The sequence below is a fragment of the Excalfactoria chinensis genome, chromosome 9 (genome assembly GCF_039878825.1).
Source record: "Excalfactoria chinensis isolate bCotChi1 chromosome 9, bCotChi1.hap2, whole genome shotgun sequence".
Taxonomy (NCBI): domain Eukaryota; kingdom Metazoa; phylum Chordata; class Aves; order Galliformes; family Phasianidae; genus Excalfactoria; species Excalfactoria chinensis.
The window spans coordinates 2,110,167-2,134,602 of NC_092833.1; the positions used below are offsets into that span (position 1 = coordinate 2,110,167).

At 46.0% G+C, this 24,436-nt stretch overlaps 1 protein-coding gene and 1 long non-coding RNA gene across 2 annotated transcripts in view; one reads left to right on the plus strand and one right to left on the minus strand.

Moving 5' to 3' along the window:
* LOC140256192 (uncharacterized) overlaps positions 1-24,436 on the minus strand; it is a 49,362-nt gene that overhangs the window by 17,202 nt on the left and 7,724 nt on the right. The window contains exons 2-4 of the long non-coding RNA XR_011904654.1: positions 14,305-14,387; positions 3,529-3,674; positions 2,470-2,588 (exon numbers count right to left, since the gene is read on the minus strand). This is a non-coding gene — a long non-coding RNA (uncharacterized lncRNA). The remainder of the gene's footprint in view (positions 1-2,469; positions 2,589-3,528; positions 3,675-14,304; positions 14,388-24,436) is intronic.
* LOC140256191 (G-protein coupled receptor 35-like) lies at positions 4,261-6,654 on the plus strand. The gene is made up of 2 exons (XM_072344511.1): positions 4,261-4,309; positions 5,681-6,654. Exons 1-2 carry the CDS (start codon positions 4,261-4,263, stop codon positions 6,652-6,654), a joined length of 1,023 nt encoding a protein of 340 aa, XP_072200612.1.

Consider the following 24,436-nt stretch of genomic DNA (forward strand, 5'->3'; position numbering starts at 1 on the left):
CCAGATCATGCCATTCAGAGGGGCAGAGCTGCTGCCATGATGGTGTGGGGTGTGGGACAGCCAAAGGACGGGTTGTGCTGGGCCTTGCATGGACTGTGGACCATGGGCTGCATGTGCCTGCCCTAAGGTGATCCCATCTGGTCCCATAGATCTGTGAGTGCTCACATGGTGTAGTAGGTCACAAGTAACCTCCCCTTGGATTATAAGGACTTCATTCTGTTCCATGTCTCTGTGCTCAGCTCACTCTTCCCTGCCCACTCATCTTTGGCACATAGGGACAGCCTGCTCTGTGCATCCAAGATTCATTCCAGAAGAATATCTAGCCTTCCTGGACTCCTCTGTCCTTTAGAACTATCTCCTGAGGAACTCTGTCAACCAGATCCCTGAAATAAACCAAAATGTACCCTTTGAAAATCCAAAGATCGTGTCTGGCAAAGTCATCCTAGTCTCATGCTGGGACTTCCCCAAATAGAACAACATTTCATAGCAGGGCAGTTCTGAGAAGCCTTCAAGCTATGGCTCTACCACAACTTCCACAGAAAGGCTTCACAAACCCACTCCAGGCTTCCTCTGGAAACTCTCTGTGGAGTGACCAGGGCTGCATCTACATTGCATGGCACACTGCTGTCTTCTGGGTCCTGACCATCCTACTGCATGACACAAAACTCTCCATGGCATCCACTGGAGGAGCTATTCATGAAGATAATAACATGGTGATACACAAACCTTTGCCATCTCCCAGCACAGGTATCTGCATCATGACAGCAGGAGGCAGCAGTCACAGCTTTTCAGGAGCTCTGACAAGCAGGGCTGGCACTTTGCTAAGCTTTTAGTGAAATCTAAAGAGGTTTGTAACTGGCACTGTACCTGCTGGTACAAAAAGTAAATGCTCTTTTTAGCAAAAGTGAATGAAAAGAAGATAAGTGCAGTGGTAAAAGTGTGCAAACCACTCTTACTCTATAAGGTGATGTCTGCTAAAGTCAGCATGAGCCCTTTGTATCAGGCTTAGTTGGGAAAGGCCTCCTGATCTCAGATGTGGGCTCTGTACAGTTGGACCCTGATAGACCACAAACAGCCTTTAAATGCATTTTAAAATTCCTTTGAAAATTGCAGTGGTCCACTGCACTTCTGCACTGCTGTCTCCTTCCTGAAAGGTTACCAAAGGGGCCAAAGTAGGAGATGAAGAGCCAAGGCAGGGCTGGGGGAAGAATAGGCAGATGCAGTCAGGAAATCTAAGCTGGCTCTGATCCCACCATCTGCAGGTCCAGCCAGGGCTGGCTTCATGGCCTCTCTGCGCAACTGATGGCTCTCAGTTCATCCAGACCTCTCTGTTCATGGAGTTCTCTGCATAGGAGAGATGTGAACCCATTGGAGCACATCCAGAGGATGGCCACAAAAATGGCCCAAGGGATGGAACACTTCTCCTATGAGGACAGACAGAGAGAGCTGGGGCTATGCAGCCTGGAGGAGAAGGCTGTGTGTGACCTGACAGTGGTATGCCAGTATCTAAAGGGGAGATACAGGAAAGAAGGGAGCAGACTCTTTAGCAGGATCTGTGATGATAAAACATGGGAAAATGGTTTCAAGCTTAAAGAGGGGAGATTTAGGTTGCATATAATGAAAAGGTCTTTTACAGTAAGGGTGGTGAGGCACTGGGACAGGCTGCCCAGAGATGTGGTGGATGCCCTGACTCTGGAGACTCTCAAGGCATCTCAACCTAATGGATGCCCCTATTAGTGCAGGGGAGTTGGATTAGATGATTTTTAAAGGTCCCTTCCAACACTAAGGCCTCTATGATTCTGTCATTCATAGCCACTAATTCTGACATCTGCATTCACTGAGACATCCACCTCACTCGTAGTTTTGCAGGGCACTGCACCTGTGAGTCTTCCCATAAGTTGTTTGGAACCAACCCTACCTAAAGACCTGTGTCCCCTGCAGGTGCACAAACTGAGGTGCATGAACACTGCTATTCCAAACAAAAGGGTCATCACACTAACGTTTAGACATCCAAACACAAGCATTGCCCAGCAGTTTCCAAGGGATGGAGAGAGACAAGCTGAGTCCTTCAGTGTTGGTGCTCAGTGTTGGTGTGGCTGGAGGAACTAAGCTGGGTTACAGCACAAAGCAGCCTGTGAGTGTGTTATCTGCCACCGTTGGTTCCTATGTGGCTCTGAGGACAGAGAAAGGGGAAGCAGACTCAGCAGCCAAGGTCACCCTCATGACATGGGGCTGATGCAATTAACACTGCTGTTTCACAGGCTTCCCGTGGTAAGAATAGCACCGATGCGTTCTGCTCCCAAACCCATAGTTTCATTTTGGTCATCATCTATTGTTGCAATATCACTTCTTCCCATTAGAAAATCAGAGAAGGAAAGACACCTGACAAGAGGTTTGTGGAACCTGAATGCAGCAGGGCAGGGCAGTGTCCTGCTGCATGTGGGGAAGGGATGCTCGTATCTCCCTTACCTTCCTCCAGGCTCTGTCCTGCTGCCATGTGCCAGGCCTTGCACACCTGAGCTGCACCAGGAGCATGGGTGAGCCCCTGGGAGGGCTCTGTTTGCCTGGGGATCAGATTCAAGGCAGACCTTACAAAGGAAGGAAAAAGTGATTGTTCAGTACAGAAATAAGTCTTAGAGCTCAGGAAGTGTAAAGATCAAATAGCTCTCAGAGATATTAAACAGTTAGGAGGTGTTCTTTCCATAAACAAAAAAGCTGCTTACACACATGAATAACAAGCAGAGGGGAGCAAGTCACCCAGTGCTGCTGCTGATACAAACAGCAAAAGTTGTCATGGCATGACCTAAAAGTCTCAGCTTTCTGTAAAGATGAGGAACCTAAAAAGTTCAGAATTTTGAAGAATTTGTCACAAGAGATCCCAGAGCAGAAACAAGGCTTTTTGGCAAGTCAGCCAACAGAGGGCTGGGGCAAATACTTTCTGTAGGTGGGGGCAGGATGGGAAGGGTCTGGCCAATAGCAGCACTACTATGCTATGAAGTGGAAGTGTGGTGCTGGAGAGATGCCATGAGCTGAGCTCCAGGGTTGACATTGACTTCTCGTGGTTAATACTGGAAGCAATGCCTTGCCATGCACAGTAGGAGCGTACACATTCCTCAAGTGTCATCCACAAAGTGGCTTCGGTACAGTGTTGATGCTATCAAAATTCAGGAGCTGGATGACATTAAAAATGAAACTACTAACAAGGACCGTAACATGGAAGCGATATCATTTAGGGATCAAAGAGCCAGGTGTACTAATAGGTCAGCCGCTGCTTATGAGATCTGTGAAGAGGCAGAATGGGAAGCCCTGGGAGAAGTATTTAAGCCAAGCTCTATAACAACAATACAGCAAGGAGTAAATCTCAGCAGCTGATTTGCAACGCACAGACAATGCACAAATACTCCAGAAGCAACTCTTTGACCTGGAAGTAGGTCTTAAGATCTTAGAAGCAGAAAGCCAGAAAGGTTTGCCCAAGCCAGCAACACAAGGTACCAATAGCAGGACTTCTGAGCTTGCTGAGCCACTCACCTGAGCTCTTCCTGCAGATGGGCTTACAATGGATTGCTGTCACAGAGCCCCTGGCCAGGAGGTGCCTGCACCACAGTGTAGATGTGAAGTCTGGGGGTCAAAGGGTCACAGTGCCAGGTTTTCTCAGTATTACCGGTTGATGAGATCTGTGGAAGAGAAGAGTGCTACTGTGATTCAGACTGAAACACACTTACGAAAAAGAACAAAACTGTCTGCAGAACTTAAATCTTCAGCACTCCCACGGCTGAGTGAATGGGAGCAGGAGTCCACCAAGGCTGCTCCATCCTGGAGCTCAGCACATTGAGCAGCAGGCAGCAGAGAGAGGATCTCAGGGTCCCTCCAGGACAACATGTTCTCTTCGGGCAGCACACACAACCTGTTGGGAGAGAAAGGTTGATGGATGCCTGTGAGGCACTGGACACTGGAAAGTGCATTGAAGGAAAATCCTGAAGTCATTCCATCATCAGAGGAACATCTGCAGGACCACACAGCAGATGAATGTTCCACCTTACCACAGGGCTACTACATGGGCTCCTCAGTCAATAGGGGGTGATGTGAGCCATGGCAGCGGCAGCAGCAGAGGAAGCTCTGCCCCGGGGAAATGCACTGAGGAGGGGTGGGGATGCTTCCTCCACCAGCATTGTTGCTGCCACAGCCACCTGCAAGTGGTCATCGCAGAACACCTCACTGGTCATATGCTGAGAACACTGCTGGGAGGGCTCAGCACACTGCATGCTGCACCACAACCAGGCTGGAGGAACATTCGACCTCTCCAAGGACGGTGAGTGAGCAGGTAATCCATCCCGGTTAATTGTTGGCACGGTTACCGGAGCTCTGAAAGGCATCGCCTTTCTCCATCCATGGTGGGTCACCCAAATGGTGGTGGATAAACTGGGAGAGGGATGGAACCTGTGCGTTTTCAAATCTCGTTTTGATACTAGCCACAGTAGACATGCTGTGGATGCTAAAGGGCAGCCTCCACCTTTGCTAAATCTCCCCATCGTCTATTACAATTTACCCATTTCCCTTATTTCTTTTGGTCTCAAAATGTTCCTCGTGTCCAAAACACAGAGCTGCTGCAGGTACCCACAGTGCACGTTCCCTCACAGCAGGATTGCTTGGCAGCACAGTTTTCAAAGCTGGTTGAGAGCTGCAGCTCCCGCAGAGGCTGCGGCATTGCCCTAGAGATGGCTTAGCCAGGATGTTTTGGAGCCCAGAGAATCTGCACACACAGAGCCATGTTTCCCTCACAGGGAAACTCCACAGACATCTGAGACCTCCCAGGAATTTTGTGGCCATGTCTTACAGGGCAGAACAGAATATAATCCTACATTGACTCTTCCAAAGTAGGAAGGCAAGGAGCAGCATGGCCCTGTGGGTGAAAGAACACCCACCAGATCGTGTTCAGCTCACCGCTGTATTTCACAAGGTTGCTGATCGCATCTCTTGCCATGCCTTTTTTTCTTGCACTTTGGCAGATTGCTCTGTTACTTCAGAGATGAAGACCAGCTTTCACAATCCTTGAAAGACAGCATGCAGCCCACAGATCTATCTCTGATTCTTGCTGCGGGCTACAAAATAACTAAATGTAGGACTCAATGGCAGCTAAAATCATGAGAGATAGATGAATAATTGCTCTTTTCACTAATAAGTAAGTGATGACAGCACAGAAGGACAGCTGTCTCTTTGCAGCACGTCTCCCAGAGTATTCTGAGCACAGAAGATGCTGGCTGGCTTCTTGTGAGCACCACTATGACGGGAGAGATGAGACCCAAGTTTAGGCATCTCCATCCCATTGTCAAATGAGCTGTAACAGTTCACATAATTCCCAGCTGCAGGATTCTTGTTTATGGCTGGTCTGAGTCTGGCCCAAAACAGGAGCACAACCATTTTCCAGCTTTGCCCTCTGCAAGCCATTCACCCTGCATGGGATGCAGTGAGAGCTGCTTTTTGCCCCTCTGCAACTGACCAGATTCGTGTCCCATCCTATCTCTTCCCACCAGGTGCCCTGCAGACAGTTCTGCTCTGCAGCATCATCTTCTCATTCTCATTTTCGCTGCTGGTAAATCCCAGAGGCCCACGAAGTACTATCTGAATTAATCACCGATTCAGTCATAGTCTAGCTTCTAAAAAATATCATCTGCTTTTCCAGGAACTGTGCCTCTTAATATCACCAAAATGAACCAGAGCAGCTGCAATATCACAGCTGATGATAACTTTCCGCTTGTCCAGCTGTGTGTTTACATCCCAGTATTGCTGCTGGGCATTTTGCTGAACGTGTTGGCTCTATGGGTGTTCTGCTGCAAGCTCAGCAAGTGGACAGAAACCAGAGTATACATGGTCAACCTGGCTGTGGCCGACTGCTTGCTGCTCTTTACTTTACCTTTTAAAACACTATCCCAGTTCCAACAGATGAAGGTGGACAGATGGTGCCTGGTTCTGGAAGGCGGCTATTTCATAAACCGCTTAATGAGCATCGGTATCATCACTGTTGTAGCAGCTGACCGGTATGTGGCTATCAAGTATCCCTTGAAAGCCAAAGCACTGCGGTCACCGCTGCAGGCAGCTTTTGCATCTGGATTTCTTTGGATAGTCATCGTCTGTGCCATTTCCCTCATCAAAATGGTAGAAAACAGAGATCATGATAAATTGTGCTTTGAGAAATCTTCTGTCAAGCCCTCCGTCATCACGCTGTGCGCTATTATCGGAGGGTTCTTCATACCGCTGGTCGTCATGATTTACTGCTCCATACAAGTCATTGCAGAGCTCATGAGAAAGAAAAATGAAAACTGCCACGAGGAAAAGTTCATCAGGAAGGCTGTCTACATCGTGACTGCAAACATGGCTGTGTTCATCGTGTGCTTTTTGCCTCTTTACGTTGGGCATCTCCTTCGCTTTCTAATGGACTCCTTCAGTTCCAGCTGCCCTGCGATACAGAAGATTAACAACTTTGTTCACCTTGCCTCCATCCTTGCCAACACGAACTGCTGCCTGGATGCTATTTGTTACTACTTTGTAAACAAGGAATTTCAGGAAGCGTCTCCCAAACTAGCGAGGTCCAAATCTGACTCAGGCGAAACAGCTGAAGTTCAGCTCCCAGGAATAACACATCAGTGCCAAATGTAGAGGGCTCTCTTTGTGTGTGAGAACAATGGAGGGACTTTCTGCTGACAGGAAAGATTCAGACATGAAAATCAGCCCTCATTCAATCACAGCAGTCCAGATACTGATGCAACAATCTCGATCATCACTGACAATTCCTTGCCTTCTCCAAATTTGAGTAAGATGGAATCATAGAATCGTTTCCCCATAAACCTCAGCAAGTACAACCAGAGGGAAAAGTCCTTTATGTCCATTCCCCTACCTTGGTCCTGTTTTGATGTAGCTGTAGCTGTGACAAAGAAACAGGAATTATTTGAAATATCAAAAAAGAGGAAAAAATCTCATTGCAGAAAAAAGGAAGGTGGTTGCTTTTATGTCACAAATGTCTTTTCTTAGTAATAAACACCCAATCACAGAAGCAGATGCTTTGGGCACATTTACAGCATCATTTAGATGACATGATGGTGACAAAACAGTGACCAATAGAAATATGGGGTCAGAAGGAACTGCAATTGTTTGTATAGGGGAAAAAGCTTCATGTTTAATGCATCTGAGTCAAGCTGCATTAAAAATACTATCCAAAGAGCTGGGGTGGGTGGGAGTCTGCAAATGGAGTCAGTTCAACACTGTAGTGTAAATAATTATCTAAGGAAAGTAGTAACAAATTCTTCCAAAGTATTCAATATAAATAAATTTGTATTACTGGCACAGAGCACTGCCTCATAATGAGCTAAATGGAAACATTGGAGGATCCAGTGGTGATGGGACCCGTTTTGCTCTCTGTCCCTGATGGGGACAGCTCATTGCCTCTGCAGCCTAAGCAACGAGCAGGGAGCACGGACTGCAACAGAGACTGGGATCTTCAAAGGCAGAGCACTGCAGGAACCCCATGATGCACTTACAAACAGCAAGGGAGGCAAAACAACTAACCAGCCCCCCCGCAATGATGCTCAAATAGCAGCATGTGCTCTGGGATGGGATGCGCAAACCAGCTGCACACCTCCACCCATTCCTCCTGAGCCTGGGCTGGGCTTCCAGCTGCCTGTAGGCTGAGGCCTGCTGCTGCCTTCCAGCCCCACACCCAGCTCAGCCTTGTCTCCTCCTGCTCAAGAAAAGGAAGAAACCCCTCAGGAGGAGACCCTGCTGCAGGCAGCCACACAGCAGAGCCCTCCGTTCACCTGGGTAGGATGGGAGCAAAGGCTGGGCAGCCTCTGGGGGCTGCAGGCTTCTCACTGCACTTGCCAGAGATTCAGACAGCGATAGGGAAAGCTGCTCGGTCATCATGAAAATCTGCAAGCAACATCCAGCCTTTTGTTCACAGCACATTGAAGAGAGGCACGACAAGAGGCTCTGATGACAAAGTGCACCTTTGAAGGAGGCTGGTTTCTCCCTGTTTCTGCTCCTTCCTTTTCTCAGCAAACATCAAGGCGCTGTGTGCACAGATGGGTATCTCCTCCCGCCCCAGCCCAGCGTGCAGTGAGGCCCTTAGCCCTGTGTGCTGATGGGTCTCCTGCACCGCTGCAGCGACATACACACAGAATACCTTTGTGAGTTTAGTTTGATGGGCTGCTCCCAAATAAAACCTAACAGATCTCCAAGATTCATTCCTCTGTGTGGGCTTTGTGTGCTGAGGGAGCAGGTTTGGAAGAATAGCAGACTGCCAGTGTTTTCTCTGCGCATGCAGCCTCACCGACACGGGTGCGAGCTGCTCAAAGGTGAAAGCACTGCACAAACCAAACAGTTATTTTAGATGCAGCAGGAAAAAGAAATACTGCTCCTCCGGTAACCGCTATTTAAATGGGTGGGGGAGACACAAAGCTGACTACAAAGTATTTTCAGCAGATTCTGCTCAGCCGTCTCGCTCCAAGTAACACCCCTTCCTCTAGCAGCTGCCTGCACAAAATACGCACCACAAACACTTGGCCAGATGGCCAAACTTTCTAACCACACGAACCTCACATCAAGGCATGAGGTGCACGCAGTGGGAAGGCCTCAGGTGTTCGTTGGGGCTGCGGATGGGACGGCCAGGCTGTGCTGGTGTGGGATGGTGCTTTCCCTATGAAACAGGCCCTAAATGTCTGTTCTGCGCTGATTGAGAGGGGCTGTCCTGGGGGAGTTGTGGGCAGCCAGGGATTTGGTTGTGCTGGGGCTGAGATGTACGGCACATGCACCAAGTGCGTGATGGAGAAACACACTCCATCTTCCCAGCCAGAATACTGGATTGTGCTGTTCAGCTCGCTCACCTTTTCCACCTAGAGCTTTTGAGTTTCCTTCCAAACCTGTAACCGCCTGGCCAAGCTCTCACGCACAGAAGGGCTAAGGAATGTATCAAGCAATGAGGAAGCAGCATCAATTTACTATTTTCCAGCACCTCTGGTGAGCTCAGTAACCACCAGAAGACAAGGGGGATGTGACCACTTGCTGACAAGATACCAATTCAACCACCATGGCCTGAAGGAAAGAAATTCTGTGCTCAGAAAGTGGTGAGACACCGGCACAGGCTGCCCAAAGAAGCTGTGCCCCATCCCTGGAGGCTTTGGTCAGATGGGGCCCCAGGCAGCCTGATCTGGTGGAAGGCAACCTGCCCGGGGCTGGGGGATGGAAATGAGTGGGCTGTAAGGTTCCTTCCAACCCAAATCATTCTGCTACTGTATGCAGGCAGCCAGCTCACACTCTACACAAGCACTGAACAGACAGGTTACCAAAACCAAATCACCTGACAGCATATGCAGAGCTGCTGTAGCACACCCGAGGCAGCTGCACAAGCTGGGACACAGGCACACCATGAGATAGCATCCAAAATGACCTCCAGCTTTCATGCTGTCACGCACTGAGTTCTGATGATGTCTCACATCAGTTTTCCTGCCTGGGGCTTTCCATTGCTGTCAGACTTTAACTGAACCCTGCTGCCAAGCACAGTCGGGGCAGCTGACTGAAAAATGAGAGTTCAACTGAATGTCAGGTGTGGGGGGAAAGTGCGAAAGCTCTCACCAAGAAACTATGACACAGTTCAGAGACGCTTTCATCGAAGACAGAAAGAGGGCACTGCTGAGGAAGTGAAAATCAGGGTGGCTCACAGTTGCTAGCCCAAGTCAGAAGCATTCCCATGTGCCTCAGTTTCTGAATGAGGGCTCAGAACCATTACCAAGTCTCTGCAATGGGAGCAGCTGTCCCACATGGGCAGCTCACACATCGGCCAGGGATGGCATCAGACACCATGTGTTCCTTGCCCTCTGTGAAGGCACTAACAGGCTGCAGCATCTGCAGCCCCATCTGCCTGAAATATAGTGCTCTGTCAGCAGCTTTATCAGCTTCAAAGCTCTCATGTCACTTCTCTCTGGCAATTTTTTCCTACCAGTGTAGCCCTTCTGACCCTCCGTTTTCAAGCCAGATAAAAGTTTATCTTAGGTTGGGTTGAAATTTGGCACAGATATTTCAAGCAAAACTGTTACTGGGCTGAAAACCACAAGTACAACTTTGTAGGTCTTTTGGCCTTGTGGGTATTACAGCTCAAAGCCACTTGTTAACACATAAAAATGGGATCTAGCAACACCACATCTCCACGTTGCACCAGGCAGGAACTGAAGGACTGGCGGGCCATTCTAAGGGCCCCATCAGAGATGACCTACTTCATGTCTCCAGCACACAGACATTGTGTTTCATACTGGCAGGACATCAGTATGCACACCCACATGGTTTGCACTGCTCCTCCACATTGACAGAGCTACCAAGGCTTACTTGGCCATTTCTTCTGAGTGGGTGATGGAAGGAAGGGAACTGCACAATCTCATCTAGCTTCACAGCAGAGGCAGCAACAGACAGCTGCTCAGCAGCCACCATGGGCAGGGCAGAACCAACAGGAGCTGCTAATGGCCAGCAGTGATCTTGGGACAGGAAAAAAGACATTCCTCTACAATCTACACTGTTACAGTAAATCAGATATTTCACTGCCACTCCGGTCAACAACATAAACACGGCTGATGTTCAATGCCATTCTACCTCTGTCAATGGCAACCGAGTAATTACAGAAGAATTAAGACCTTAATTCGAACCACTTCAGGGCTGTTCCCTTTCAGGTTCTGGCCAATGACCATATCTGAGTGGCACTACCTGTGACCTCAGCGGCCTCGTTCCCAAACCCCAGCAGCAGGCAAAGCCCAGGGACCCACGGTGCAGCCATGAGGAGAGCACCTGCCAGCACATCTGTAACTTCTCTGTTGGATGGATGGTGGGTGTCCTCCCTTTAGGAAGAGCAGATGACACTTGCGGTTGGCAGAGCAGCACAGGGTGACCCAGGGTCAGTAAACACAAGGCTGACTTTTCTCCAGTGGTGTATTTCAACACTTTCCTTTTCCTCATAGACACACAACCCTCGCTGTATCTCACTGTAGCTCCCCTTGAAACATTTCCCTCTTCAACTGTTACTTTGGGTTTTGTTTGTTGATTGTTGTTTTTTACAAAACTGATGGAAAGAGGAATTGCTGCTCTGCTCTCAGACAGGGCTGTGTGAAAGTAAAGATGCTAAATAACATTTGTCACTCTTGTGCTTGGCCAAGTTCCTTCCATTTTCAGCTCTCACATAGTACATCACTCAGTAACACCGAAGGAGAAGCCACAAGAGCTTCTTCTCACGCACCTAAAATTGTGCTGGGGAGCTGATAGGAAGCAAAATAAACAAACAAAACAGCAGACACAACAAATGCAAGAAAATGAGTTCTGCAAGCAGTACCCAACTCCTATCTGTCTTTAGCACTGTCTCTCACGTTCTTTTTCTTTCCTTTTCAGAGAACTAACCATAATCTAAAACCAAGATGTGGCCACCTCGTGTTTATTAAGAAAATGAACACCACAGTCAGATCTTCCTATAAGACTGGCTGCCTGTGAACCTAAACCCCCACTACTGGGAGGTATGAGCACACTGACAAACTGAATCATCACAGTGGGTTTATGTCAGGACAGATGTTAAAACCACAGTACGTGGCCATTTTCTTTTAAGCCATGAGCTTGTGAAGGGTTGAGCTGTGCAAGCCTGTTCCTTTCCACAGCACTTCTCACTGTCAGCCACCAGCTGCCCTGCAGTCACTGCAGATCGTGGAGAGCAAGCAGCAGGGCTGACGGGCAGATATAATTCGAGGGGAATGCACGCAAGTGAAAACCACACACTTTCTCTTATCAGAAAGGTGAATTCACAGGTAAGGGCAGCAGCTGCTAGAGCTTGTCCTCAGGCCTGTATTTACCCTCTTGCTGTTGAACATGTTTATAACCTGCGCTGACATAGGCAGCAGGGAGCCTTGGTGTCAGGAAAATCCAGCGCTTTCCTCTAAAAGCAGCATTGCTGATCTTTCTGATGCAACTTCACCCACCTTTCCAACATCAGCAAAGGCCATCAGTCTCCATGAGACACTGACACAGGGCCAGCATGGTTTCACAGGACTGCTAATCAACCTTTGCTTAAGCAGACACCAGGACAGTGCAATGGTTATTCCAGGTCTGCTCCTCCAACCTGCCCATACTCAACAACAAGCACAGCAGAAGTCCCAAACCCAGTGACCAGGTCATCCTCTCTGCCCTGGTTAAATGCTGAGTTCCACAGTCAACATAGCACCAATGCACAATTATGGGAGTGGAACCAATCTTCCAGCTTTCTCATCCACCCCTTTGCTTCTCCACCTTGTGCCAGAGCAGCCCGTGTCTGAGCAGCAAAGCTCAGGCTATCAAATTATTTCACACAATAAACAACCAGTTCAAGACCAACAGATATGTTAGTTACTTCAGCAATGTCAGCTGACCACAAAGCTGTCACACAACAAGAAGAAAAAAAAAAAGGAAAACAAAAAACATTTCAAGGTTCATTTTAAAACATTAGTCAAAGAAAAGCTCCCCGTGAATCATCCTCTATTATTTGTAATAACACTGATATGAGAGAAAATGTTGTCAATGCAACTCTCGGACTCCAGTGAAAAGTAAATAGCACATCATTAGTGTAGAGAGAAAACTGCCTCCTTCTGCTTTCTTCCCTTAGCTGGTGACAAAATGTAGCAGCGGCGCATGAAGGATGTAAGGGGAACAGAAAGTAAGCACGCATCTGGGAGAAATGGTAGAGGCTGCGGTCTAGATGAGGGGAAGGACACAAACGTTTATGTAAGTTCAGTTCCTGATGAGTAAGGTTTGCAAAACTAGAGAAATCAGGAGACCCCTGTGACTAATATTTCTGAACAGAAGGCACTGGTTGATTAGCAGATGCCTTATTTCACATAAACGGCTTTATTTTCTTGAACTCCTGATTCAGAGATGTTCTGCATGGGCCAGAAGGTCCACTCAATGTCCTCAAACTGGGATTTCCTGACCTTGCTTTGTTTTTCTTGGGTTTGTCTGTCATACTATATTAGTGATTTCAGGCTGGTGGGAAGTGCGACTCCAGCACGTCCTCTGCTGGCCCAGTCCCAGCTGCAATGCCGTCTACACAAACATGGGTGTAATGAACAGCGTCTGAGCTCAGGAAAGGGAAGATGCAGAATCTTGGCACCAAACTGCAAAGCTAAAGAGAAGGCCACCCTTGCTGTGATGGACTGCAAGCTGTCAGAGACCTTCCCAGGTTACTGGGGTCTGTGCTTTAGGTCTCTCTTTGCATATGACAGCCCATCAGGAGCTATTTTTGCTTTCAGTGAGCAAACAGAATCACTTTTTATACACATAGAATTATCTTCTAAAAGAAGACCATTTTGGACCACAGTGAGCACACATGTCCCCATATGTCCCAGAGCAAGGGAGGCCAACTGCAGCCAGGTGTCACCAGGCACATCCTGCTGAGCCACAGGCAGCTCTGAATGGGAAACAACTGCACCCACACACATCTGTCATAAACTGAGGAGAGCTATGAAACCTAAAAGGCCCAAGCTATGGGACTGTGCAGAAGGTAACAAACCACTAGAGGGAAGCCTGACCTCTGTCAGCAGCGAGGTCTGGCATGCCTCTTGAAATCCACCCTGACAAAGCTCTCAAAACTATTGTTGTATATATCAGAAGAGTACATAAGCATGTGAATGTTGTGACTCTTTGTTAACAGATAACAGGCCATAATACATCTTCACATAGTTCTCCTGTGCTTATCAGCTGTAATTTTAATTTCCCTCTTTCCTGCTCCATTGTGATTTTACTAGCTCTGGTTGCATCATATTTGTTCTAACTATTGCTTTATACACCAAGGTTTGGAGAAGAGCTAAACAAGCTCTGCTGAAAGAAGTCCCTCATGTGTACAACACTGTCTAAATTTTCATCTTACATAATTGGGCATATTAAAATGAAGAAAAAAAGCATCATTAGTTTGAGGTGACCACACCATCTTCCTTGTGGCTATTTACTAGGCTATGATCCACAAAAGAGTGACTTGGTCAACATTTAGCAAGGAGCCTCAGATCTGCATCTGTCTGCTGCAGCTGCATGGTATTTCTATCCTCATCTTTCACAGCACCAGTACTTTTGGCAATAGAATAATATACATTCAGATCTTTAGACATTAATCTCAAATGATCCATCCTTCTGGGAGAAAAAACTCCATGCAGATATTACCTTTTGTTTTTAACCAGGCAGAATTAGCAACGTGAGTCAGAGCTAATACCCTTAAAATAACTCTTTAAGATATCTATCACAAAAATAAGATCCATGCTCCTTTACCTCAGTTTCCTGTGAGCAGCCCAGAAAGGTCTTCTTCAGTAGCGCATACTCTTGTCTGCAAATGACACGTGGCAAAGATGCACCTGAAGAAAAATGGCATTAATTCCTCATCACATCCTTTTTTCTTTCCTTCTCCCTCCCCTTTTCTGTATCTGTCTGCTGTTTGGTTGCTTCTTATAAAGTGTAATGGTGTGTATGGGGAGGGTGACTGCTGACTTCAGTCAGCTGTAGCCAAGGCTGAGATGAGGAAGCAAATCAATCAGGCACAGCATAATGAAATCCAATGATATGTCACTGGTTAAAGGGCTACTGCCACCTTGCAGTAAATAAGGAGGACTCATACTAAGGTAAGAGTTTATGTCACTGGGATTACACTGATTGGTACTCAAGGAGCCTAATCAGCTAGAATCTTTGCACCCTCATTACTAACACACATGCAGCTGTCACATTATCCAGGACAATACCTTCAGCTCAACCCAGTCTTTTGCATGTGAAAACAGACTTGCAGAAAAGGCAAGAAGAGGCCATCTAAAGAAGGGCCAACTGAAGCATTTCCATATTACAACAAGCAGAAATGTGTCTAACTTTCTTTTAATAACACCTCACAGCAAGGGGGATTTCTGGTGCTCAGCTACCATCAGCTACAGGAGTTTATTTTAGCTTCTGAGCAGAGCATTTCCAGCTGCAGTGTAAAGCCATTATTTCTTTTCCCATCTGCAGTGAGGATATAGCAAACTATCTACTCCCTTCATCTTGATAGCTACCATGAATGTGTTTGAAGACCTATTTATGCCCTCCACACTTCAACCTTGGCGCTCTGTGCTCAGCCACTTTTACACTTCAGAAGTAATTCACTGTGTTTGTTCCTGTTTTACTCTCTTGAATTGGGCTGCTCTGTATTTTTCTCTCCATGTATTTTTTAGGAGAGGTACCCAAGACTGAACACTGCTCCCCAAAACCTTAAACAATTGCTTATTCTATACCTATATTGACTTTTATTTTCCACATAGCCCTCCATTTCATCTCTAGTCATTCTCCATCTCCAAGCTGCTCTAAGACCTACATCCTACATGTAAAACTGTGCATACAACTTTATGACCCACTGCATCCTTTCTTTCCCAAACTGTTCATCCAACTTGTCAGTACCATTTGAAATACCTAGGAGGCTGCAAACAGAGAAAGTAGTTTTCATAGCATGTAACAACATAAAGCAATATCATTTTAAAGCAATATGTTCATTCATTTGCAAACTCCGTCCATTTGTTCTGCAGCGTTACGAATTATTCTGGCTCCTAAGAGTACAAAGATTACATAAAAATCTGAAAATTCAAATGCTTCTTTCACACAGTTGTTACATTTGCTCTTTTATGCATCAATTTTCTGACTGTAAGTCATCAGAGATGAACGAGAAGCAGAATGGTAAAGCCCCTTCCCTCAGGCTGCAGAAGGTTGGCATTCTCACCCACTGCTGTGAGAGATCAGAGAGAGGAGACAGATGCTGCATGGCGAGCTGTGCAAACACAGCAGTACAACTGCTGCCTTCAGAATGTCAAAGCTGTGAGGCAGTGTGTTGTGGTGTTAAATTAACTTCAGTTTAAGGCCTTTTTTTGTTGTTGTTGTTGTTAAACAATGCAGAATGGTAAGATTTACAGAGGTACAGTGTAATGTTAGTACCATGCACCACCGGGCACCCCAGATGGCTCTTATTTCACCAGGAGAACTCTGCCAAGGCTACAATGATGAGCAAGCCGAGCTTTTATGTTTCACTAGTGACTGATTAACAAGTCCACCATGCCAAAATGATGACAGAATTGGAGGAGATCTATCTGCACAGCTGCCACTGCGTATCTTGATGCTTAAGAACAATCCCAACTGTAGCTGTAGATGCAGTGAAATGGTTTGCAAAGGAACTTCTTCCTCTGGCCAAGAAAATTTAAGTCCAGCATCACAAGAACAACACTGGAGAAAGGATTTCCAGCTGTCTGACTTGCTTTGACTACACAGATGGCTGATGAGCACAGGTCCATCAAGGACCACTCTGAGAATCTGAAGACCCTTTTTGCTAAGACTAAAGTATGCCACTCTTGGTGTGTTTATACAAACAAACCCTTGTGGTCAGTGAGGAGTACAAAACACCAGGCTTCAAGGCAAGAGTACAATTAAATTCCTACCAGATGGCCTACCTTCATGAGTTTCCCATCCACCTTGGAACAATCAGCCTAGAAGTATCTTAGCCTTAGCAGCCACCCTAAGAGAGATCAACCTGGTGAAGTTACCTCTGTTCCATAAGATTGCTGTCGTTGTTGTTGCTTTACTCTTTGTTCAGAAAAGACCCGTCTTTGGTTGCGTGGCAGTTTCAGCCACTCCACTTCTGTTTGGCAATTTGAGAGGCTCTTCTCATTCGTTTGGGGTTTTTTGCTTTTCCTGCAGATTACCTTCTTGATCCCTTTCATGCTATGAGGCTTTTCTATATAGGCTGTTTATGAGAGTGCATCTGTGATAGAGGGAACAGACCTTTTCAACATTACAAATAAACCTGTAAGCACTTGGTTTGCAGCAGAAAGCTGGATGGTTATCAACATAAGTGGCATCGTTACATGCCTGTGAAGTGCAATTTTACATCCAAAGCCATTCGCTCACTAACTTGAGTGTAAAAACACTTGCCAGTGGCAGATAGCCAGAACAAAATGTGATATCTATATCTATATCTATATCGAGAGAGAAGGAGAGCCAAAAAAACAAAAGACCCACCTTGATGCCTCTTGTCCACTTCCTCAAGATGGCACTGTCGGGTTGTATTTCCCCTACCTACAGAGGCAACCACTCCAGTCTATCTCCCGTAAAGGCAGGACTCATTCCTTGTAAGTATTTCCTTAAACTTTCTTTTTTAACTTTTTTTTGGTCATGTCTGACTAGCTCCTCTTGGGCTCTTTCTATTTCTCAGCAGCACCCATGGCATCTTCACATTAAACATCTCAGTGATTAAATCTGGGACTTTGGTGCTCTGGGATTTCTCAGGATACATTATGGCGGTAACAAGATTGACATTCTCATTCTCCTACCCATTCTCCTACCCGGTGTCAAGATAAAGGAATGCAGACTGGGTGGTGCGCATTGAAATGTGCACCCTGACAGTGCACTTTGGTTGTGACAAGAGCAATTTGTGCAGAAACTTCAAGGAAAACACCAAGCTAAGCCAACGCGTGAGCTACAGGCGTAGTAATTGCCATCATCCAGCTGAGACAACACCATTATGAAAAATGAGCCTCAGCTCGTGCCTCACACACCCTTGTCCCTTGGGCAGCAGCACTCATGTTAATTGTACCGTGTGGTGTCAGAGCTGGTCTTGTTCCTCTGCAATCCTTTGAGACATGCTCAGCCAAACACTAAAGCACAGTTGAAAACACATTGGTCTGAAAACAGTAAAGATGTAGTGGTAACTTGGCATTATACCAGCTGAAATGGGAATATCCCAGAGTGCAAAGACAACACGCATTAATGAAACACACCGAATAACTGATTTTACTCTCCTTTTCCCTACAGAATGCCAGAATAACTGTTAGCTGGGATCCACTTGGTTTTAACAGAAAATGATTTACCTCTTATTTTATGTCCGCTTCTTTCACAGGCAGTTTTGCTCATCAACCAAGCAGCAAACGAGCACAGGAGATGTTCTTTGTGGACAACCACATGCTCTGGCTTCTTTCTCTTGGAGCTGAGGAATTTCATGTGCCCACAGAGCACTGCCAATACAGGATGGGAACTCAAGGGCAATGGGCTTTGATGCTGGCTACATGCATGGCATTGCCTTGAAAACTTGGCTTTGGGTTTTGAGACGATAGAGATGGCAAGCTGTGGCTTCCCCTTCAGGCTTGCTCTATGTCAGCAGTTTCAGACCTTCACAGACCTTCTGTAACAGTGACCAAATAGCCTTCAACAGGGTACAACAATGAAGAGATGAGCATCGCATGGAAAAGTGTTTTAAACTGCAGCGGGAGCAGCATATTCTGCAAAGACCCAAAACCAGCTCAGTGCAGACAGTCTGAGTGATGCTTTTCACAGTATACAAATTTCTATTCAATCCAGTGCTGCTTAGCTGGAATCAGCCAACTAGTTTCTTTCAGTGGCATTGGCTCAGAAGGAAAGAGATAAACACCCATTTTCTAGCTACGATGTGTTTTAGACTTCCACAGCATACAGGTGCGAGGCAGATGGAAGTTCTCATATTAAATAGTCTCTCATTAAATTAGTAACAGCTTTCCTGGCACACCATCAGAAGAACTTCAATCAGGAGACCACAAAGAGTAAGGCTATTTTTAATTTTCATGTTCTCAAGCTCCCGAGACAGATCTCAGTCTGCTGTATGATCTAAGGGATCCCTATCAGATCTACTAGTTACAAACTAGGTTTGATTTCTCATGCTCTCATACATCCTTCTCGCTCTCAACAAGTGAGCTGGCAAGCAGTGTGAAAGGCACACACACACATAAGGAGCGCTGAGATAATGTTAATTAGTCATTCCCTCAGGCCATGGCTTTCATGAGGTCCCACTCCACAACAACACTGAGCAATTCTGGTGATCAGTGCTTTTGAATACTATCTTGCCAGGCCCTAAACAGGAGCACTTGTCCATCTAGCCCCTCCACACCTGAGGTGCACCCAGTGAAAGAAGAGAGAAATCCCAGCCACCTTCAAGCAGCAATGCACCTGCCCCTTCCCAGCAATACTGCAAGCTTGGTATCACAAGTTAAACCCTGTTAACTGCAAGATAAACCATGAACTGCAGCTTGCTTGTAATAAACATTTACACATTCCTAAAGTGGTGAAGAGCAGAAACATCCAAGCGGATCCCTCACAAGGAAGTTCAGAGATGTAAAACGGCACACTTCACTCTACCTGCAATAATCCAGGACACATCAAAGATGTTAGAAATGTTGCTTTTAGGCAAACCTGAGATTTCATTCAACTTCAGCCCATTCAAGCAGTTATAGGCTTGGGAGTGGAAGGCTTTCTATCCAGAAATACCGGTCCATACACTGAGGAGTGATGGATAAGGAAGCATTACAGAAAACTGGGGCGGGGAGAAATGCAGTTTCTATACAAGTCAGCACTTTTTCAATTCAAGCCATTCAACAGAAATACATCTTTCAGGAAGTCATAGCACCGGGGGTGCATAAACCCTGCAGACAAGGCAGCTCCACATGAAGTACAGGAATGACTGTGCAAGGCAGACATGGGTAGCACGGCTACTGCCACTTTTCTTCACTGCCAGCCCTCTGTGCGAGACTGTAGTGAAGGTTGTTGAGTATTAGAGTATAATGATCTGTGGTGCAGGCTATGATTGTAACATCACTCTCTGATCTGATCTCTCCTGCTGTGAGGAAAAAGAATGACATCTAAGAACCACATATTGTGCGGAAGAAGAAATATCTTGCAATATGACCTGGTAACCCACAGGAGCCTGAGAGCTCAGAGACCTGCCAAGGAGCTGTGTGGTCCACCTGCTCTGGTCCCAGTGTACCTCGTATCCACTCTGCTTCAAACCATTATTTCTATTGCCCTGGGCTTCACCAAAGCCAATATAATAACCACAAACCTTCTCAGCTGGCACAGGTGGGGTGTGCTGGAAAATCTCACTGGAGCAGGCTACAAAGCACATTTGTGCAGCTAGCTCTGTGTATATTCTTCACTCGGGAAGCCCCGTGTCTATTCTTAAACAGTTTCACTAGGGCTGAACTCACAGCTTGCCTGGCTATGAACAGCCAAGAGGAGTTGTAGCCTTCTGATCCATCCATGACCAAAAAGTGCTTTGGCAAGGTGCAAGCTGCTCTGTGGATTGTGGCTCACTGAAGCTATGAGGACGATGCCTCACTGTACGCTTGGTGTCCTGCTGGTGAACTTCTGGATCACATACAGCTTGAGGATCTGTGCCTCAGAAATATTACTGCCATAGTTCTATACTCATAGGCAGCCAGCTCCAAGAGTTACTGTGTTTGTCACCATTAAAGGTCTCTGTGTCGCAGAGGCTGAATTTGGCTGTTCCCCATCACTGGCTCTTTGGATAGTTCTCCTTTCCATGAGTGCACTGATGAGCTAAAAAGAGGCCAGTTTTGTGGTAGGAAGCCATGGTAACCTGCTCAGGACAAGACAGCTTAATATCTGAACTCAGTTTGTCCATCTAGCACTTGAAACCTTTGTGACACACAAAAAAAAAACCAGATGCCAGTCACAGCATACCACTGAAGATTACTATGAGGTAGGCTTAGACACAGGTCTGGGCTGATGAACCTTCCACTTCTCCAATGTATACAGAATTTCTTCCCAAGGATGAACACAGTTTTTCACTCACCTTCCAGCTCTTCACACAGCAATGTCTTTTCCTGACTCTTTTTGCTCTGGATGACTAAATCTATGTTTTATAGTTATCTGGGAGAGCAAGTCACACACGCCTCCAGAGTGGCACAGAAATCTGTCAGACCTCATATTAGAAATCTGATTCATTTGCATTTGAGCATCCTAATTCTAGATCTGAAACCAAGCTCATTCCATTCTGGCCATTAAATACAAACAAGCACATATTTTAGACATCTGTGAAAGCTGAGCTGCAAATTTGCTTTGATATATGTTCCACTTAAAAAAGAACAGCGGCATTCATGCTGCTGTAATGCAAATGAATGTGGCTTTGCAATGCATGGATGTATTTCCTCTGAAACAGTCTTTGAGTCCTTGAAAATGACAAGTGCTGCCTGGCTTAGCAACAGCAGCACTTGCACGTAAAAGATAAAACATGAAGAAAAATCATCAGTCTCTAAAGGAACCCTTAGAATCACAGAATTGCAGGGGCTTGAAAGGACATATGGAGATCATTGAGTGCAACTTGCTTCTAAAGCAAGTTCCCAACAGCAGGTTGCACAGGAAGCGTCCTGAGTATCTTAATAAAAGTAGACCCCACCAGCATTCTGGGCAGCCTATTCCAAGGCTTTGTTACCCTCAAGGAAGTTTTCTTCCTTGTGTTTGCATGCGACTTCCTGTGTTCCAGTTTATGCCCATTGCATCCCTTGCTGGGCACCACTGCAAAGATTCTGGCCCCATCCACTTGACTCCCACCCACTATAAACATAAAAGCATTGATAAAATCCCCACTCTGCTTTCTCTAGTCTGAACAGTCTCTCAGCCTTATCTTTGCCATAAGCTTTGTAAGTTGTTTGCTTGTGTACTTCTTTCTAGTTATTCAGACTTTTCTTTAGGTTATTCCTTTCCCACTGACCGCTATATTGCTGCAGCGCCACAATAGCAAAAGGATATGGTTGATGAAACTGTTGTCTCTAGGCAGGGCTAGCAATAGGCATTTACCACATTTCTGTGGTTAATTAAAAAAAACAACAACAACAAAAAAGAGAAGCAAAAAAAAATGAAGCAAACAATAACATCTTATCTCCTTCCCATCAAAAACCTCAGAGGTAAATGTGCCAGCCTGCATCTCTGGAATTGAGCATTTAGCAAGCAGGACTGCAGGGTGATAAAGGCACCGGGGACACCAGACTCTCAGAAATATTCCCTGCTGAGCACGATCACGTCTAGCACTCCTTGGGAAAAACTGAATAAGCAGCCACCAAAGAGAAGGGGAAACAAGCTGTAATTTCTCAGCTGATAATCTATCTGCAGGTACGGCAGTGAGTCATTCGTAGCTCGCCCAAATTAGACATGCTCTAGATTTAAGCTGCAATAGTTGTAAATGAAGAGCTAGCCTGCAAAAGCACAACTTATCTGTGTACCAACAAATTATGTGCACCCACACATATCACAAGCAAACTGCCAACTTAGCAACCGTGCGGTTGGTGTGCAGAAATGCTGATTTTTTTTAGCTCTGCTTCACCAAGTGATACCAAGGACCATGAGCAATGAATCCATTCCTGGGAACGAAGGCAGCACTGGGCATTAAAATGCATTTTTAATTATAGAATCACAGAATGGTCTGGGTTGAAAAGGACCACAGTGATCATCCAGTTTCAACCCCCATGCTGTGTGCAAGGTCACCAACCAGCAGACCAGGCTGCCCAGTGCCACATCCAGCCTGGCTTTGAATGCCCCCAGGGATGGGGCATCCACAGCCTCCTTAAGCAAAAGTCTTTAGTTGCACTCTTAGATTTCTTTTCACGACTTCAGATTCAGTATGGTCTGTTGCTGAGACCCGTCCTAGCCCACAGCTCAGAGAAGACAGAAGTTGGAAAGCCCTTGGAAACTCCCATTTCTATAACCTGCTTCCCAAATGGTATGCATCATCACTAGCTTTATTTCCTCAGCTACATGATCCTGTTGCAAGCTCTACTCAAGCTTTGCTTGGGTTCTCCATTTTCCTTTATTTTTCCTTCCAATCTCATTTGCAGATGAGACAGGTAGGAAAAAGAGGTGTTCAGAAATGTATTTTTCTTCTCCAAGTCCTGCGGCCGCAGTACTGGCTCTACTTCTGTGGTAAGAACAGCACTTCTCTATAAAGACTAAATTACCTCCAAGAGCAGGTGGCAATGTGAAAAATGTCACTTAGAGCTATTTAGAGCTACCTTTTTTTTTTTCTTCCTAAGTTTGCTCCCTCAGTGGAGTATTGCATAGTGGAAGAGCAGCCAGTGGTTACCACAACACAGAGCAGTGGTTCCTGGCACCAGCAAGCTAGTTTCATACTCCAACCAGAGAAGGTTTGCTTCTATTCATACATATGAGGTGCCAAATGTCTCATATGTATATAAACAGTTATATGTATGACACTGTACTTAGGGTTTTTTCTTCTTACAGTTCTGTTGTATGAAGGCACAGTTATTATTTAAGAAACATCACTACGTCATCAATCAGCACTTACGTTTTCTCTCCAGCGTATTATGGCACTTGGTGCAACCATGACTACCTGACAGCACTCCCTCACATCCAGCTAGGGACTGAGACCAGCAGCTTTCAGTCCTCCTCAGCATTACACCTTTGTTAGCTCCCGAAGATGGCAATGGATTGACACTCCCATTTTTCTGCTGTTCCACTCTCTGTAAGCACAATTACCTTTCCAAATGCTGTACTTTAAAGGACAGCCCCCAAAGCAGAGGAAGACCTTCACACACGGTTAGGAAAGTGCTAATGATGAAAAATCACATTTGTGTGTCTTGGGAGTTCAAGAGGCAGCACGTTTTGAGAGCGTGTCCTGGCTGTTGTGTAACTCACACATAGGTACCAGGTTAGAGCTCTGTACACCTCACTCCTCTTGCCAATAAGCATTTGTTTGCCGCCTTCCAGCCACAAACCAAACACCTGAATTGGCTTTAAATAGTTTCACAGCTGCACACATGCGAGTAGCTGAATCTTTCAGAAGCAGCTGAGTGCAGAACCGCTGATTTCCAGCATGCAAATTGTACAGAACTGAGGGGAAAAGCCCTCTTTCTATGACTGTCTCTCCTACAACTTTCTACTTATCCATCTCCCCTCCAGCACAATGAACAATCTGCTGTTTGGGGACAGCCACCACATACCTGTAACAGTCCTCAGCTGCTTCACACTGAGTGAAGGTCAGCCCAAAGCCAGGCCAGGCTCCAGGGACAAACTGCTCTCCTCACGCCATCTACTTGCTGGAAACAGCTGAGGATTCAAGCCTTTACACTCTCTCACCATCACTCGTCTATATAAAGAAACACAAAACACAGAGCTGTGCCCTTTGAAATAGAAGGAAAAAAAAAAGAGAGAGAGAGAAAAAAGAGCGAGAAGAAGGATGTGGTTATTTAGTAAGAGTACTGGCAGAGCATGGGCTCTAAGCAAATGCTCTCGTGTGCTGTAGAACAACCACGACTGAAGCAATCCTGCTGACCTTCTTGCTGAGATTCAGGTAAAAGAATTTGTCTTTTAATTGATAGATTGATTTTTCTTTTCCAGCAGTTAAACACTAGCATTGAGTGCAGAGTATCGTTATTTTTAGGCTTGTCTGATAATTATTTCTTGTAAGGATAAAAAATTAATGAACTACGTAGTGTGGTCTGTCTTAGATAATAAAGAGATGTTCAGTTTCAGAGATAAGGATAGACATATTCTATTACAATCAAAATGTTTAGTATAAAGTGGTAAGAGATTATGCAGCTACAGATAAAACATATAGCAGGTG